At 46.7% G+C, this 15,798-nt stretch overlaps 1 protein-coding gene and 1 non-coding gene across 2 annotated transcripts in view; one reads left to right on the top strand and one right to left on the bottom strand.

Moving 5' to 3' along the window:
* The window catches only part of MYO1B (myosin IB), a 207,448-nt gene extending 195,768 nt beyond the window's left edge, over nt 1-11,680 (bottom strand). The window contains 2 exon segments of the mRNA XM_060256929.1: nt 11,527-11,570; nt 11,573-11,680. Coding sequence (XP_060112912.1) covers nt 11,527-11,570; nt 11,573-11,660 — 132 coding nt within the window. The 5' untranslated portion in view covers nt 11,661-11,680.
* Nucleotides 11,681-14,498: 2,818 nt separating this feature from the next.
* TRNAP-UGG (transfer RNA proline (anticodon UGG)) lies at nt 14,499-14,565 on the top strand. Its single transcript has one exon. It is a non-coding gene; the product is annotated as a tRNA-Pro (tRNA).
* Nucleotides 14,566-15,798: the final 1,233 nt, after the last annotated feature.

Genomic DNA, 15,798 nt, shown 5'->3' with positions numbered 1-15,798 from the left:
TGCATTTGGAGGTTGGGGGGGGTCACCCTCAGGAAATCTGGGGGCTACAGCAGAGGGGGCTGCAGTAGGAAGGGCAGATCAGGGGGGAAACACCTTCCACTTTCTTACGCAAGCAAAAGAAAGCTTGTGAACGTGCCACAGAGTTTTGCATCCAGCCCACTTTTAAAGAATATCCCTCACCGTGTGTATTATTAGGGTTGTGTGTTTATACCGGGCTGGGTCCCACGCCAGGCCAGCAAAAGGAGAACCGACAGACAAAGTTCTGTTCCCTCTTTTGTTCCCCGAAAAGGCATATGGACAAAATACACAGATTTTTATTCTTTGGATAAAGAGGTCTTGTACTTTGGTCCCGTGATGAGAAGACCAGAGTGGCTGGAACAGACAGGGATGCTAGGAAAAGAGGAAGATCCAACTGGTGATAGATTGACTCATTCTAAGCAGCCGCGGCCCTTGGCTTGCAAAACTCGAACAAGGCTGTTAACGAGAGGATGACTTGGAGGTCATTAATCCATAGGATCAGTGTAAATTGGAAGTCACTTGATGGCACTTATTCACAGGGCTTTTTCTGAGCAGGAACACACAGATATGCACGATGCGGCAAAGCACAATAGCATCTGTTTGGAGATTTTAGCTTCTATGGTACCATAGAGTTTTATCGCAAGTCCTAGACCAGGGGTGGCCAAGCTTGCCTAACATAAGAGCCACTTACAATACACATCGAATGTTTGAGAGCCTCAAGACATGAACAAATATCACACGTGCGTCTTTATGAAAACTCTTAATACTTTCTTTGCATAGAAAGACAAAATACATACGTATGCACTATATAACACAACCATTTTAGAAGGGGACTTTTTAAAGAACAAAAGCTGGGAATAACAGTACCCATAAGACCAGCATAGGGAAGACTCAAGAGTCAGTCTGCATCAAGCTCCTTCTTGACCTCCGGGAGCCGCATAATATGTGTGAAAGAGCCGCATGTGGCTCCCAAGTCATAGTTTGGCCACCCCCGTCCTAGACCGTCCCTAGCGTGACGTCCCTGGTGTGATGACGTCACTTCCGGGTGACGTCATCACGCCACGCGCAAAGAACAAGTCCCACCCCCACAGCAGCGGAGGGACTTGGCAACCCTAAATAAGTTGGAATCAACTTGACCGCACTTCACACACACACACAATATGATTTTGCATGTAATGTCTTAGTAAAAAAACAACTCATTTCTAGAGTACCAACCCCCCCAATTTTTTTTTCTCGTGCGTAGCCAAGAAATGCCTGGAAGCAACTTGACAGCAGTTAACACAAAGAAATGCCAAAGAACTGGCAAGAAAATGTTTCATAGGATCCAAAGCATGTAGAAGAGGCGGTCTGTTTGTTGGGGTGGGGGCTTGCACAAAAAACATTTAGGAACTGGTTTAGGCACTTTCCCCCTGAACTGGACACACCTCCTGCAAAGATTTACAGCCAGGTTCCCGGGTACCTCACACAGCAACTGCTCAAACCCATCTCCTAATCACCTTTAAAAAAAAAAAAAGAAGCGTTTTGCAGCCTCATTTGCTGGGCAAGATACGTCCTCTACATACTGCTCAATAGCAGCATATTGACAGCGTCTTCCTTCCATCAACTGCTTGGAAACAGGCGTGCCCGTTTGTGGAAAAGAACTCTTTGATATATACATCCAAGCACAGCAGGAAGCCACAGCAGCGACCAAGGTTATCATCTTCACCTGCAGAGCTGAAAGCAGCCTCTCAACCATTCCTTGTTCTCCAGGTTTTAAAAGAAATGTATCCCCCCAAAAAATCTAGTTAGTTATTGCTTTTCTTTGTTTTTCTTTCCTTCATTTGTGCCCTGCTCCCCCCCCCCGCCCCAATGCAAAGGAAACCAGGGGACCAGGAGGGGGAGGAGCCTCAGCCAACAGAAGAAAGAGAGGCTTGGCTCAGTAGCTCTGCTGTGCGATTGAGAGAGCCTGGCAAAGCAAGCTGTCCCTCCCTTCCTTCCCAAGGGAGGAGCCTCAGCCAATGGAGAAAATAGAGGCTTTGCTCACTAGCTGCTGTACGATTGAGCAAGCCTTGCGAAGCAAGCTGAGATGTGGAAGGAAGCAAGAAAGAGGGAGAAGGAAACACACAACAGCCAGTTGCTGGGGCATGACTGGAGCCCTGGGGGGGGAGGCCTAATTCCGCCCTCAGGCCACATGTTTGACCCTCCTGTCCTAAAGCACATTGACCACATTACTTTTGTAGCTAACTTTGTTTAGAAATGCAACCTTTTCACCTTGTCTTTATTAAACGCCTTACTATTAGCTGTATGCAAATGATTTTTTTAAAAAACAATGCTATAATTAAACACAGAACAGTCCTCATTTTGAAACCAACTGCTTTTGTGAAAACTCATTCACATACGACTCTTGGAATGAAACAACTGTGGGTTCTTTGAGATCCCATCACCCCCACGTATTTTCCATTACACTCGAGAGCGATTTTTGATCCACTGCTTCCAGTATTTTTTAGATACAGAATTGCAACCAGTGCTGGGAATACCTCTTGCTCCCCTTTGAATTTGGGAATTTTCCCAATTATTGGTCATCTGTCTTCTTATCTATCAACTCTCCATGTTACGTAATTGTGTAGATGGCAGGGGTGGCCAACAGTAGCTCTCCAGATGTCTTTGGCCTACAACTCCCATCAGCCCCAGCCATCAGCCATGCTGGCTGGGGCTGATGGGAGTTGTAGACAAAAACATCTGGAGAGCTACCGTTGGCCACCCCTGGCGTAGAGCATTTACTCTTGCCAGATGCAATATTAGCCCATCAGCAGCTAGATATTTTAAAAAATCCCGCTCTCATGAAGACTTTGTACATGCAATTTAAAACAGGTTGATCCGTTGCCCCATATCCTTCTTTACTGTTCCCCAATATGAGTCTGTTGTTCAGCTGCACAGTCGCGTCCGACTCTTTGCGACCCCCCTGGACCAAGTCACGCCAGGCCCTCCTGTCTTCCACCATCCTTCAAAGTCTGCTCAAATTCATGTTAGTCGCATCAGTAACCAGCGGTGGAATTCTAGCAGGAGCTCCTTTGCATATGAGGCCGCACCCCCTGATGTAGCCAACCCTCCAAAACCTTACAAGGCTCTTTATTGTAAACTCTTGGAGGATTGGCTACATCGGGGGGGGGGGGGGGTTGGCCTAATATGCAAATGAGCTCCTGCTAGAATTCCACCCCTTTCAGTAAAGCTGATACAATATATCCAATATGACACTATATGCCTTAGGTTTCTAGACCCAATTCAGAAGAAGACGACGACTGCAGATTTATACCCCGCCCTTCTCTCTGAATCAGAGCAGCGTACAATCATGTGGTTCCCATGAGGTGAACCACCCTGTGAGGTGGTTGGGGCTGAGAGAGCTCTCACAGCAGCTGCCCTTTCAAGGACAACTCCTACAAGAGCTATGGCTAACCCAAGGCCATTCCAGCAGCTGCAAGTGGAGGAGTGGGGAATCAAACCCTGTTCTCCCAGATAAGAGTTTGCACACTTAACCACTACACCACACTGGCTCTCAGATGCTGGAAAGGTTGGCTGTCTTCTGAACCATTTGTCATCAGAAATAACTGAAAAAGTTGCTTTAATTCTTCAGTCTGGTACCCAAGGATCGATTGTCCAATGTATAGCTGTATATCAGGGATGGCCAACGGTAGCCCTCCAGTTGTTTTTTGCCTACAACTCCCATCAGCCCCAGCCATTGGCCATGTAGGCAAAAAACATCTGGAGGGCTACCGTTGGCCACCCCTGCTGTACAGGACTGGTTTATTTTGTTATTTCCGTATCTCTCTTCTTTTGCCTTATTTATAATCTGATCTATGCCAATAAAGGCTTGTGTGTGTTTGTTTGATTCCAGTATTTGGTCTGCGATCAGGTTATACTTTCTAGAAGACTACCAGCATCATCACCTTTCACACAAAGTCTCAAACAAAAACGGGAACCACCTGCCAACTTTACACTACTTGCATTTGTCTATGCAAACAGACCGGTGAAGTAGCAGAACTGAGGAACAGAGAAAGAAAGTTCTATGTCGACTATAACAAACAAAGCTAAGGGAGAGGCATAAAGGCAGCAAGCCAAGATGTTAGAATGGAAAGAACCAGACCCATATAACAAATTTCGAGTCCAGTGGCAGCTCAATTAAACAAAGTTTAATTCTGGGTCTAAGCTTAACATGTGCATGCAACATTCAGAATTAAACTTCCTCACCACCACTAGACTAAAACTTCGTTCTGTTGCTTCAGACCAACATGGCTACCCATCTGGTGTAGGAGAGCCAGTTTGGTGTAGTGGTTAAGTGTGCGGACTCTTATCTGGGAGAACCAGGTTTGATTCCCCACTCCTCCACTTGCACCTGCTGGCGTGGCCTTGGGTCAGCCAAAGCTCTGGCAGAGGTTGTCCTTGAAAGGGCAGCTGCTGTGAGAGCCCTCTCCAGCCCCACCCACCTCACAGGGTGTCTGTTGTGGGGGAGGAAGTTAAAGGAGATTGTGAGCCACTCTGAGACTCTTCAGAGTGGAGGGCGGGATATAAATCCAATATCTTCTTCTTCTTCATCATCTGAATCTAGACCACGGGTGGCCAAACTTGCTTAAAGTAAGAGCCACGTAGAATGAACAGCAGATGTTTGAAAGCCACAAGACATGAACATCAAATGTTTGAGAGCCAAAAGGAACAAAAAAAAGGCAGTCAGGCAGGCAAATAGAGGGGGGAGGGGGAGATGGAAAAAAAGCAACTTTAACTTTAAATGCATCCTTGAAGTGCCAGCTGGTTTGGCTTAGAGAAGTAATTTTAAGGGAGAAATGCCTTCTCCAAGCTGGCCGATAGAGTAATGGGGCTTTGAGAGTCACACAGGATGGGCGAAAGAGCCGCAGTTTGGTCACCCCTGATCCGTATGATCTTTGCATTGCTGACAGCTTTACATATATGCTCTTTTTTGTAAGGAGGATTGGCTACATCAGGGGTGTGTGGCCTAATATGCAAAGGAGCTCCTGCTAGAATTCCACCCCTGAAAATAAATATGTCAAAATTGGAGATTTAATTATGGAATGTTGGCCTAGGTTAGTTATTCCTGCTTGGTCCTTGAATCTGTGAAATATCTTTATTATGTCATATACTAATGTAGTGCTCGACGAGCCCTGTAGAGCAGAGTGGAAAGCTGCAGTACTGCAGTCCTAACCTCTGCTCATGACCTGAGTTTGATCTCAGTGGAAGCTGGTTCAGGTAGCTGGCTCCGTTGACACAGCCTTCTATCCTTCCGAGGTTGGGAAAATGAGTCCCCAGCTTGCTGAGGGGAAAGTGTAGATGACTGGGGAAGGCAATGGCAAACCACCCCGTAAAAAATCTACTGTGAAAACCTCGTGATGCAACGTCACAACAAAGTCAGAAATGACTGGTGCTTGCACAGGGGATTACCTTGACCTTTTTAATACAGCGGGGAATCAAACCCGGTTCTCCCGGATAAGACTCTGCACGCACACTTAACCACGACACCAAACTGGCTCAAATTCCAGTCAGCAAAATGGTAATGAAGTAGATAATGTTTGTGGGGAAGGGGAGAGGCTGCAATATCACTGAGGGGCCAGGAAAGAAGCAATGGCCCCAAAATCTACATAACAGTATGATTCCGCTGGTTTGGAGGAGAAAGAACATTCCTAGCATTGCTTGGGAAAGAAAGTTATGAGGCAGTACCAACAAGGCCTCAGGTACATGACTGGTCTGTCTCACTGGGGGAGGAGAAAAGCTGTTTTGTTTGTATTGGCATTTGACCATTTTCTTTCCTAATTACCAAGTGCTTTGCTTTCATCTTCATAGGTCACGTCCTTAAGAGCAGACAGGAATTCACTCTGTTTTTAAGGGCAAAGGTAGTTTTTTGGGGGACAGGAGAACATTCCACCCTTTTTCTTCCCCTGTACTGAAGGGGGGAGGAAAACCTGAGGGGAATCTAACTGTCCACAACCAACAGACAAAAAAAAAAAAGGTCAACGCAGTCCCCTGTGCAAGCACCAGTCGTTTCTGACTCATGGGGTGACGTCGCCTCATGACATTTTCATGGCAGACTTTTTCACAGGGTGGTTTGCCATTGCCTTCCCCAGTCATCTACACTTCCCCCCCCCCCCCCCCCCAGCAAGCTGGGTACTCATTTTACTGACTTCGGAAAGATGGAAGGCTGAGTCAACCTGGAGCTGGCTACCTGAACCCAGCTTCCGTCCAGATCGAACAGGTCGTGAGCAGAGCTTGGACTGCAGTTTACCATTCTGTGCCACGGGGCTCTTAACAGACAAATAACAGAGCTGAAAAGCAGCAGGCAAACCACATCTTAACCACATAACCGAAATCAGATCGAAGAAGGAACAGGTCAGAAGAGAACATAAGAGAAGCCATGTTGGATCAGGCCACTGGCCCCTCCAGTCCAACACTCTGTGTCACACAGTGGCCAAAATACAGGTGCCATCAGGAGGTCCATCAGTGGGGCCAGGACACTAGAAGCCCTCCCACTGTTGCCCCCCCCCACAAAGCACCAAGAATACAGAGCATCACTGCCTCAGACATAAGAACATAAGAGAAGCCATGTTGGATCAGGCCAATGGCCCATCCAGTCCAACACTCTGAGACACAGAGTGGCCAAAAAAAAACCCAGGTGCCATCAGGAGGTCCACCAGTGGGGCCAGGACATTAGAAGTCCTCACACTGTTGCCCCCCCAGCACCAAAAAAGATCAGATCCCTACAGATCAAAGGTCCATGATCCAGAGAGGCAGACTCCGCTTAGCCACAAAAGATTTGTTCAGGAACAGAATAACTGAATCACTGGCAAAGCCTCCTATTTCCTCACAACCAATGTTCCCTCTAAGTGGTGGAGTCTTGTGAGCAGAAATTCTACTAGCATTAAAGTGGTGAGCTATTGCATAAATTAGTTGGCTCTGGGGCCATTTTTCATGAGCGAAGACAAAAATGTGTGAGTCGGAGGCTAAAAAACAGCTAGCTCATACTAACTCAGCTTACAGGGATCACTACCCACAACCTTTGAAGTTCTGTTTCTTAAGAAGCGCACTGTGCTTTGGTCTATCCATCTCTCATGGACCAATGAATACAGGATTATTACGGAACCATCTGCCAACATTCATATCCCGAAGGCTTGGTCTTCTTCCCTTTCATAAGCCGGTTCAGAACAAACAAACAAAAACCAAACAGTCTCATTTTCGGCAGAATTACTTAACGCATGTTGACCTAACAAAATGCTTGCTTGGGGGATTTTGCTGTTTGTTTTGCAGGTTCGGCGTTATTTTGCAATTACTGCATATGTTACACGGCGTGCTAACTTTGTACAAAAAAAAGAGAAGAGAAGGGAAGGGGTGGGGTGGGGGGAAGACAGAAGAAGCATGCATACAACAATTCATGAAAAAGCAAACAAGCACTCAAACTTGGCTTCAACGAAGAAACAGAGAGAGAAAGAAGATGACAAGGAGGGACGGTGGCTCAGTGGTAGAGCATCTGCTTGGTAAGCAGAAGGTCCCAGGTTCAATCCCCGGCATCTCCAACTAAAAAGGGTCCAGGCAAACAGGTGTGAAAATCCTCAGCTTGAGACCCTGGAGAGCCGCTGCCAGTCTGAGTAGACAATTCTGACTTTGATGGACCGAGGGTCTGATTCAGTATAGGGCAGCTTCATATGTTCATATATAAAAGGAAGCCAGGACATGCACCCTTAATACGCAGAAGTGTTGCTGTGGCATCCTCAAATGCCAACTGAGTATAAGAAGATGATATTGGATTTATATCCCACCCTATACTCTGAATCTTAAGAGTCTCAGAGTGGTCACAATCTCCTTTACCTCCCCCCCCCGCCCCCAACACACACCCTGTGAGGTAAGTGGGGCTGAGAGGGCTCTCCCAGAAGCTGCCCTTTCAAGGATAGCTCTGCCAGAGCTATGACTGACCCAAGGTCATTCCAGCAGCTGCAAGTGGAGGAGTGGGGAATCCAACCCGGTTCTCCCAGATAAGAGAGCTCTGGCTGACCGAAGGTCTTTCCAGCAGCTGCAAGTGGAGGAGTGGGGAATCCAACCCGGTTCTCCCAGATAAGAGAGCTATGGCTGACCCAAGGCCATCCCAGCAGGTGCAAGTGGAGGAGTGGAGAATCCAACTCAATTCTCCCAGATTCGAGTCCGCGCACTTAACCACCACACCAAACTGGCTCTCTATTTCCTTGTACTTTTGAGAGCAGTACCCAACAAGTCCGAAAGCACACTGTTTCCCTTTGTTTTCTAAATCAACTGCGACAACTTGCACGTGTCCCCCAGGACAGACCCTTAAAAAGAAAATGAATGATGTGGAAAGCTCACCCAGAGCATATCTGGTTTCCTTAACTCCAGCCAGCAATGGCCAAACAGAATTCCAAAAGGACGTTGACCAAGACAAGGGGAATGAATGGGGTGCAAGCCATACAATCTTACAGGCCCAGCAACCCAATCCTTACATCCCTGTTACTGTAAATCTGCATTTTGCATACAGGTTCTTGAGAACATCTGGACAATTCTTCAGCTGGGCGTGTGCCGGGAGACCGAGGGGTGAAAGGTGCAACCACTCCGCCTCCCCTTATCCGTTGGGGAATGTGTTTTGGAGACAGCTGCCCTTACTTTGCAGTCTTAAGAAGAAGAAGATATTGGATTTGTACCCCACCCTCCACTCCGAATCTCAGACTGCTGAGCAAGCTTACCATCTGTATAATAGCACCAACATATTAGTTAATTTTATTGCTTTTAGAATTTTAATAGAGTTTTAATTAAATTGTTGAATTGTATTCTACTGTTAAATATTGTATAATGTAAATTATTGACTTGTGTTGTTAGCCGCCCTGAGCCTGCCTCGGCAGGGAGGGCGGGATACAAATAAAAATTGATTGATTGATTGAGAGGGGATCACAACCTCCTTTATCTTCGTCCCCCACCACAGACACCCTGTGAGGTGGGTGGGGCTGAGAGGATTCTCACAGCAGCTGCCCTTTCAAGGACAACATCTGCCAGAGCTATGGCTGACCCAAGGCCATTCCAGCAGGGGCAAGCGGAGGAGTGGGGAATCAAATCCAGTTCTCCCAGATAAGAGTCCGCACACTTAACCACTACACCAAACTGGCTACCTCTGTGAGGCTCTCTCTGTGAGACAGGTGGGTCTGAGAGAGCTCTCCCAGAAGCTGCCGTCTCAAGGACAGCGAGAGCTATGGCTGACCCAAAGCCATTCCAGCAGCTGCAAGTGGAGGAGTGGGGAATCACACCCAATTCTCCCAAATAAGAGTCCGCGCACTTAAGCACTTCATCAGTACTCTCAGCAACAGCCATTTGTGGATTGCAGATCCTTTCTAGTCAGTGGGAGTTAAGTTTGCCAGCTCCAGTATGGGAAATTCCTGGAAATTTGGGCATGGAGTCTGGGGAAGGCAGGGACCTCAGTGCGGTACAGGGTCATAGAGTCCACCCGCCAAAACAGCCATTTTCTCCAGAGGAACAGATCTCTGTAGCCTAAATATGCCAGGTTCCAGCTAGCCAATGGCAGTGGATGGCTTTAGGCCGGGCTTTTTTTGTAGCAGGAATAGAGATATGAAGGCCCGGAGAAAAACCGGAAAAATTCGGAAAAAAATCCGGGTTTTTTCCGGGGGGGGGGGGGGGTGTTCCTGAAGCCTTTTTTTTTTCCAAAAAATTGAAAAAAAGAAAAGAAATTGATTACGGAACATTTTATTTTAACATAATGAATAAAATATTTTAAGACAAGGCGTTCGAATATTTTCCAAATCGTTTCTGAAAAATATGTCTGGTATCAGATTATTCGAATTTCTGCACCTCGAGGATAAGCAAGTCCGAGGCCATGCCCATTCATTGAAACTTCGTCCTACCCTCCCTTCTATAATCTTCCTCCCCTCTTCAATTCTTTTTATGAGGATGAGGTTTTTTTGTTTTTATTTAATCCTCTGGAAAGGAAATATGAATCTGTTACATTTGGATTTTTTAAAAATTGTTTTGCGGAGGTTTTTTTTTTTTTGTCTATTCCACATAAACTAGTAAACAGTTCAGGAGATTGTTGCTCCATTTGTTACAAATACAAATAAATATTATTTTAAAAGTAAATTCTGTTTGTAATAATTGTTTTGATACACTATATTTTTAATATGCTAGTTGTGATGATTTTGTGACAAGTAAAATTGTCCAAAGTCGTATTTTATGTTCCTAAAGTGAGAGAATGACTTTCAATCTGAAAAAGAAAAAAGAAGCAGCATTTTTTTTCCAATTTTTCTGAAAATTTCCGGGTTTTTCCGGAAAAAACGGAGCTTCAAAATTTCCGAAAATTTTACATCTCTAAGCAGGAACTCCTTTCCATATTAGGCCACACACACCCTGATGTAGTCAATCGTCCAGCAGCTTACAGGGCTCTTAGTACAGGGCCTACTGTAAGCTCCGAGAGGATTGGTTACATCGGGGGGAGTGGCCTAATATGCAAAGGAGTCCCTGCTACAAAAAAAAAAAGCAATGGGTGTAGGGTTGCAGATCGAGGTTGGGAAACTCCTGGAGACAGGACTTTTTCTGTAACAGAAAATTAGAAAATTAGCATATTAGGCCACACACCCCTGATGTAGCAGTCCTCCTGGAGCTTATTGTAGGTCCTGTACGAAGAGCTCTGGAAGCTCCAGGAGGATTGGTTACATTTGTGAGGGGAGTGGCCTAATATGCAAAGGAGTTCCTGCTACAAAAAAAGCCCTGCCTGCAGGTGTGAGGATGGCGACTGGGGAGGACAGGGACCTCAGTGGGGTACAATGCCCCACAGTCCCCCCTCCAAAGCAGTCATTTTCTCCAGGGAAACTGACCTCTGTAATCTAGAGATGAGCTGCAATTCTGGGGATCTTCAGGTCCCAGCTGGAAGCTGGCAACCCTACAGCTCAAGATTTAGATCCAAGAAAGAGATACACCTGATACGGAGAACCAGGGCTCTTTTTGTAGCAGGAACTCCTTTGCATATCAGGTCACACACCCCCTGATGTAGCCAATGCTCCAAGAGCTTCCAGGGCTCTTCTTACAGGCCCTACTGTAAGCTCCAGGAGGATTGGCTGCACCAGGGGTGTGTGGCCTAATAAGCAAAGGAGCTCCTGCTACAAAGAAGAAGATGATATTGGATTTATATCCCACCCTCCACTCCGAAGAGTCTCAGAGCGGCTCACAATCTCCTTTCCCTTCCTCCCCACAACAGACACCCCTGTGAGGTGGGTGGGGCTGGAGAGGGCTCTCACAGCAGCTGCCCTTTCAAGGACAACCTCTGCCAGAGCTATGGCTGACCCAAGGCCATCCCAGCAGCTGCAAGTGGAGGAGTGGGGAATCAAACTCGGTTCTCCCAGATAAGAGTCCGCACACTTCACCACTACACCAAACTGGCTCTCCCTGAAGATAACACCACACAGCCACTCCCACTGTCAGCTTCTGCCTAAGCTCCCACATAACGAATGTTTTTGGCAGCATACTCACGTATATCTCGCTGTGATCAAAACGCTTTTGGAGATTGCTGATAAGGACTCCTCCGTGAGGGGTTCCAGAAGCACCATGTCTCCCACTCCGATCATGTTGTCCAGAAGAGACGTCTTCACCTCCATCTTTGCCATTTTCCTTCCCTGCAGAAAGCAGAAAAAAGAAGATTAACTTTTTAGCACACGTTCAGGTTGCCTAGACACAAGAGCGAAGCACTTCAGATGACATTTCTAACGCACACCAAAAGCCAGGAGAAGGGGGTGGGGGAGAGAAACATCTAGGAAAAGATTATTCACGGCGAGCAGCGTAATCAAAGGAAGATATGGGAACAGAAGCAGAGAAAACACTTGAGACTCAGAGCCTTCAAGGTCAGAAAACAACAGTTTCCACTGTCTGCTTTTGCTATACGGCAGTTACAGGGGGGGGGGGGGGGGAAACATTATTCAGGAAGGCGGCAGGCGCCAATGGAGAAGAACACAGGTTTTCCTACATCTCTAAGCGGTTTTGTCTTCTTGCACGTTTAGGTCATCACAAAACTTAATTTACAAAGCCGGCAGCTGGAATAAGCAGTCTTGCGAGGTTGAGCAAAACTGTATTGTTAAGAAGATATTGGATTTATATCCCGCCCTATACTCTGAATCTCAAGAGTCTCAGAGCACTCACAATCTCCTATACCTTCCTCCCCCTACAACAGGCACCCTGTGAGGTAGAAGAAGGTATTGGATTTATATCCCGCCCTATACTCTGAATCTCAGAGTCTCAGAGCAGTCACAATCTCCTTTACCTCCCCCACACACACACAACAGACACCCTGTGAGGTAGAAGAAGATATTGGATTTATATCCTGCCCTATACTCTGAATCTCAGAGTCTCAGAGCGGTCACAGTCTCCTATACCTCCCTCCACCACACACACACACAACAGACACCCTGTGAGGTAGAAGAAGATGATGATATTGGATTTATATCCCGCCCTATACTCTGAATCTCAGAGTGGTCACAGTCTCCTTTACATTCCCCACCCCACCCCCCCCCCCCCCCCCCCACACACAACAGACACCCTGTGAGGTAGAAGAAGATATTGGATTTATATCCTGCCCTATACTCTGAATCTCAGAGCGGTCACAATCTCCTTTACCTTCCCACACACACACACACACACACACACACACACACACAACAGACACCATGTGAGGTAGAGGAAGATATTGGATTTATATCCTGCCCTATACTCTGAATCTCAGAGCGGTCACAATCTCCTTTACCTTCCTTTCTTCCTCCCTCCCTCCACGACACACACCCTGTGAGGTAGGTGGGGCTGATAGAGCTCTCCCAGAGAGCTCACCATCACTGGAAGGTGTACTAAATCAGGTCAGCTCAGCATCTACTTTAAAACGCTTCTTGAATTATCATTGTCATAATCAAACCTTACTTCCCAGTTTACTTCTTAAATTACTTTCTCCTATATTAAGAAAGGTTAAAACGTTTGGGGCTCTTTAGCTTGGAGAAACGTCGACTGCGGGGTGACATGATAGAGGTTTACAAGATTATGCACGGGATGGAGAAAGTAGTTGAAAGAAGTCCTTTTCTTCCTTTCTCACAATAGGAGAACTCGTGGGCATTCAATGAAATTGCTGAGCAGTAGGGTTAGAACGGAGAAAAGGAAGTACTTCTTCACCCAAAGGTGATTAACTGGTGGAATTCACTGCCACAGGATGTGGTGGCGGCTACACGCATAGCCAGCTTCAAGAGGGGATTGGATAAAAAATGGAGCAGAGGTCTACCAGTGGCTATTAGCCACAGCATATTACTGGAACTGTCTGGGGCAGCGATGCTCTGTATTCTTGGTGCTTGAGGGAGGGCAAAGTGGAAGGGCTTTCAGCCCCACCTGTGAACCTCCTTTTTTTTTTTTTGGTCACTGTGTGGCACAGAGTGTTGGATTGGATGGGCCATTGGCCTGATCCAACATGGCTTCTCTTATGTGCCCACAGTAGCATGATGAGGATTCCCATCGGTCTCCTTTATAGGTTTTGGTTATTTTCCCCTCTTTTTTGGGGAGAAAAATAGCAGAAAGTTTGTCAGATCTTTCAAGGACAGCTCCTGCAAGAGCTTTGGCTGACCCAAGGCCATTCCAGCAGGTACAAGTGGAGGAGTGGGGAATCAAACCCGGTTCTCTCAGATAAGAGTCTGAGCACTTAACCACTACACCGAACTGGCTCTCTATGAAACAAGAGCTATGAAACAAGGCAATACTTCCCTTGAGAAGCAGAGATACCCCAGAACACAGGAAGACATAATAATAACTTCTGTTATATTTCAGTAAACCAGCTGGTGGCTTGGATAATGAGGAGGAGAAGAAGAAGAAAAAGAAGAATTGCAGATTTATACCCCGCCCTTCTCTCTGAATCAGACTCAGAGAGGCTTACAATCTCCTATATCTTCTCCCCCCACAACAGACATCCTGTGAGGTGGGTGGGGCTGAAAGGGCTCTCACAGCAGCTGCCCTTTCAAGGACAGAGACTCAGAGTGGCTTACAATTTCCTATATCTTCTCCCCCCACAACAGACACCCTGTGAAGTGGGTGAGGCTGAGAGGGCTCGCACAGCAGCTGCCCTTTCAAGGACAGAGGGGCGCACAAACTCCTATATTTTCTCCCCCCCCCACACAACAGACGCCCTGTGAGGTGGGTGGGGCTGGAGAGGGCTCTCACAGCAGCTGCCCTTTCAAGGACAACCTCTGCCAGAGCTATGGCTACACCAAGGCCATTCCAGCAGGTGCAAGCGGAGGAGTGGGGAAGCAAACACGGATCTCCCAGATAAGAGTCCACGCACTTAACCACTACACCAAACTGGCTCTCAAATTAATTTAATTCTTAAAGTTGTTTCTTTCCATCTCTCCCTCCTCCCTCCCATCTATTTTCCTTCCTTCCTTCCAACACCTGATGTTCATGTCTTGTGTTTATTGGGGAGGGACGGTGGCTCAGTGGTAGAGCATCTGCTTTGGAAGCAGAAGTTCCCAGGTTCAATCCCTGGCATCTCCAAAAAAAGGGTCCAAGCAAAGAGGTGTATAAAAGCTCAGCTTGAGACCCTGGAGAGCCACTGCCAGTCTGAGAAGACAATACTGACTTTGATGGACCAAAGGTCTGATTCAGTATAAGGCAGCTTCATATGTTCATATTCTATGTGGCTCTTATGTTAAGCAAGTTTGACTACCCCTGCTATAGCCATACTATAAATCTCAGGGGCGTCAACGCAGAAGAATTCCTTCCCATTCGTTTTCAAAGAGGTGCAACTAACATGACAGGTGCATAAGCAGAATGAAACTACTTCACATTAACTAAAAATGCACCCGTAGGTTCTAATCTGAGGGAGCTATCAGGGAGCCAGAAGAAAAATCGATAGACACTGATTTTGGGGGCAAAGACATGCAAAAAAACAAAAGCTTGCAACCCACACGTGTGAAGGCAGATGCAGCACCTGGGGACAGGGGACCATCTGTAGAAAAAGAGGCGCTGGAACTCACTGGCAGAACTCACTTGCATCACTCATTTGCATATGCCACACACTCCCCTGACATCACCGGAAGGCGGACCAAATGATATCCGCTCAGCATCTACCTTCAAATGGCTTCTTGAATTGGAATTGTCATCACAAAACCTTCCCTCCCATCATACTTTTTCAATGACTTTCTCCTATGCGGCCACAGCGGCAGGATGAAGATTTCCATCTCTCCGTTTTACTATGTTTTGGTGATTTCCCCATTTTTGTAGGGGGAAAAAATATTAGAAAGTTTGTCGAGTCTTCGGAGTTCAGCAAAATTTTCACGGGGGGGTTGAGCAATGGAGCCCAGAAAGAAGTATTGGGGGGGGGGGGTTAAGAAAGAAAGAGCACAATAAAATTTAGAGGTTCCGAAGTTCTGCTCCTTTGAGCTTCTGCTCAAAATGAGGCCTGCCAGCGCCCCACAAGTATTTACCTACTTAACATTTTCATTACTGTCATAGAGTGCAGTGCGCCGTGGGGGAAAACATTAAAAAGTTTGTCAAATCTTAAGAGTTCAGCAAAATTCTCCCAGCGGGTTTGAGGGCAACAAAGATGGTGAGGGGTCTGGAGACCAAGTCCTATGAGGAAAGGGTGAAGGAGCTGGGCATGTTTAGCCTGGAGAGAAGGTGGATGAGAGGTGATATGATCACCATCTTCAAGTACTTGAAGGGCTGTCATCTAGAGAATGGTGTGGAATTGTTTTCTGTGGCCCCAGAAGGTAGGACCAGAACCAA

This window comes from Heteronotia binoei, chromosome 16 (genome assembly GCF_032191835.1).
Source record: "Heteronotia binoei isolate CCM8104 ecotype False Entrance Well chromosome 16, APGP_CSIRO_Hbin_v1, whole genome shotgun sequence".
In the NCBI taxonomy this organism is placed as follows: Eukaryota; Metazoa; Chordata; class Lepidosauria; order Squamata; family Gekkonidae; genus Heteronotia; species Heteronotia binoei.
This window is presented reverse-complemented; position numbering and strand designations above follow the sequence as displayed.